The 2,500-nt window shown below is 47.8% G+C and overlaps 1 protein-coding gene across 2 annotated transcripts in view; it reads right to left on the bottom strand.

Annotated features, from left to right (window-relative positions):
* Window positions 1-2,500, bottom strand: part of LOC113807240 (beta-1,3-glucan-binding protein) — a 4,234-nt gene that overhangs the window by 1,182 nt on the left and 552 nt on the right. For both annotated transcript variants that reach the window (XM_070121853.1, XM_070121854.1), the window contains exons 3-9: window positions 1,818-1,930; window positions 1,588-1,662; window positions 1,181-1,371; window positions 1,008-1,063; window positions 735-812; window positions 351-453; window positions 1-55 (exon numbers count right to left, since the gene is read on the bottom strand). The exon at window positions 1-55 is cut by the window's left edge and continues 17 nt beyond it. In XM_070121853.1, coding sequence (XP_069977954.1) covers window positions 1-55; window positions 351-453; window positions 735-812; window positions 1,008-1,063; window positions 1,181-1,371; window positions 1,588-1,662; window positions 1,818-1,930 — 671 coding nt within the window. The remainder of the gene's footprint in view (window positions 56-350; window positions 454-734; window positions 813-1,007; window positions 1,064-1,180; window positions 1,372-1,587; window positions 1,663-1,817; window positions 1,931-2,500) is intronic.

Genomic DNA, 2,500 nt, shown 5'->3' with positions numbered 1-2,500 from the left:
CCAGTCGAGCCTCCACACGTGGAAGTCGTCGGCGAAGGAACCGACGTTCGCCGCACTGAAAGTAAGGGAGAGGTTTTCTCAACTGTTTGTCTGTCGCTGTTTTACGGTTTGGGTGTCTCGAATTCGAAAAAAAATTGCATATGTACTCGTTCATTCCCCCGCCTGGAGTGATGAGCGACTGAAACAATAATGTATCCAAAGAAGTTAAGAGAAATGATAACCGATCATGACAAATCAAAAAGAAATAAACAAAATAAATCAATGGGAAATACAAATGCAAGAGATTTCCTCCTCCTGCCACAATTCAACCAATGCAATAACTTGAATGAACATGTAAAGCCTGAACTTACTACTCGGCGTGGGTCTTCTCGAAGAAGTTGTGCGGCCAGAAGGGTCCCCAGTGCAGCGTCGTCCCTCCGTACTGGTTGCCGAGGTTGCCGAAGTCGTCGTTGCCTGCGGGAGAAGGCGTGTAAGCGCTTGCATGGAGTGCACATGGGCCAGCATGTATGTGCTCTTTATGTGCGACTGTGTACATGTATACATATGCTCTGCGTGTGTGCGGAATGAACTCTCAAGGCTTCCTGTGGGCTCTCCGTCGAGGAAGATGTCATGGTCACTGATGGTGACTAATAAAAGAATGGCAGCGACTGACCACCAGCCATGTGGCCGAGTGCCAACTCCCACTGACCCTCACTCCCGAATGCCACAGCGACCAACGGCCCCGTGCGACTCACCCCTGGACTCCACAATGTCGATTTCGCCGCTGGCTGGCCACGGTCCGTAGGGCCAGTTACGGGACAGCATCCAGATGGCTGGAGGGAACAGGGTTTGGGCTTGGGACGTGGTCTAACACGTAAATGTCAAGTCTATAAAATCATTTTCTGAGGCAAAGACAGAAAGCTAAAGCATGTTCCTTCTTCACATTTTTTTTCTAAATAGAAATGAAAAAAAACATTCATTACGGAAGGAAAATCTTGCGTCATGACGTCACAAATCTTTCTCCTTACCTGGCCACAGCCAATCACCGCGAGGCATCTTGGCGCGGATTTCAATTCGTCCGTATCTGTCGAGTGCATTAGAAACATGGGTACAATAGGCAGGCACTATAGTCCCACAGAACTCATTCTATGTATCAGTGGATACGAAAAGCCGCAGCAACCAGTGGCCTTCGCCCACGCACCTGAAGGCGAAGCTCGACAGGGTCCTGAGACGAGCGCTGACGATGGGGTTGATGATGTTGCTGCTGGAGGCAGTCCGCGAGCAGCCCGAGTAGATGTTGGCGGTGCACACGTCCCCTCGGCCGTTCATCCCCCACAGGTCGAGGGTGCCGCTGGTCAGGAACGCCTCGTCCTTCCAGTTGGAGGTCAGGTCCTGCGGCAGGAAGAGCCTTCTTCAGTGCGCGTTCTCTCTCTCTCTTTTTCTCTTTCTCTCTCTCTCTCATCCTAACATTTTTTTCTTGGCTTTCATCCAAGGACCAATCTATCAATCTACTGTGTGTTTGCATGTACAACCACAAAAGTCTCTACAATCATTGTCACACACGAAGCGAATGAGGTGAAGAGGACAAGAAAACAGAATCCAACTCACGGGCTTGATGAACAGAGTGGAGTCTCGGGTGTAGCTGATGCTGCGGTTGTTGACGTACACTTGGAATTCAAAGTTCTGTGGAGGGAGAGCGTTTTAGCGTCTATGGTGTCACTATATAGCATGTTCATTCACCGAAGGCATGTGAAGATTACCATAGATAAATCGTATGAGGGATTTGTGTGAGAAAAAGGTCATTCATCGCAAAAGGGGGCATTCGCAGCAGGACTTACTCCTCCGCCGGCCGCGCTGATCTCGTGTTCCCAGACGTCGTGGTCGAGGAAGTCGAAGTTGTCCTCGAAGATCATGCACGGGAAGCTGGTGCAGTCCTCGGGCTCCACGATGTCTGGGGGAAGAATAGGGGGGGGGGGGTTACAACGGGCGGCTATGCCTTTTATGAAGTAATTTTACATGTTTTTCAGTATAATCTTATAGAAGATATGCAAAAATATGCCTATATGATCCCACAGTAAAACAAGAATTTACACCATATTTAGATAAAGCCGCTGCTCCCTTCGCGAGCTGTGAAAGGCAGAAAATTCGCAGTGAAGGAAGAAATAGTAGAAAAAAATAGATTGAGAAAATTCGTCATTAAAGATATGAGAGGCAGAAAGTGTTAGAAACTGGTATAAAGATACAGTGAACCGTAATCATGTTGACGAATGTAGAAAGGCATGAATGAGAATGAATATCTTCACAATACAGGAGATGTATTTGACCGGTTTCGAAGATATATTTGAAACCGGTCAAATGCATCACTTGTTTTCTGATGACATTCATTATCATTCCTACCTTTCTGCAACTAAAGATACAAACCGATAACGAGTGAAAAGGGTAGAAAGAACTCAGGAAGAAAAGGAAAGGCGATTGCTTAGGGCGAGAGACGACCGAAGCGCCAAAGCCACCAGCAGAAAGG

Source organism: Penaeus vannamei, chromosome 5, assembly GCF_042767895.1.
Source record: "Penaeus vannamei isolate JL-2024 chromosome 5, ASM4276789v1, whole genome shotgun sequence".
NCBI lineage: Eukaryota > Metazoa > Arthropoda > Malacostraca > Decapoda > Penaeidae > Penaeus > Penaeus vannamei.
The sequence above is the reverse complement of the archived record's forward strand: the minus strand, read 5'-3'. Positions and strand labels throughout refer to the sequence as shown.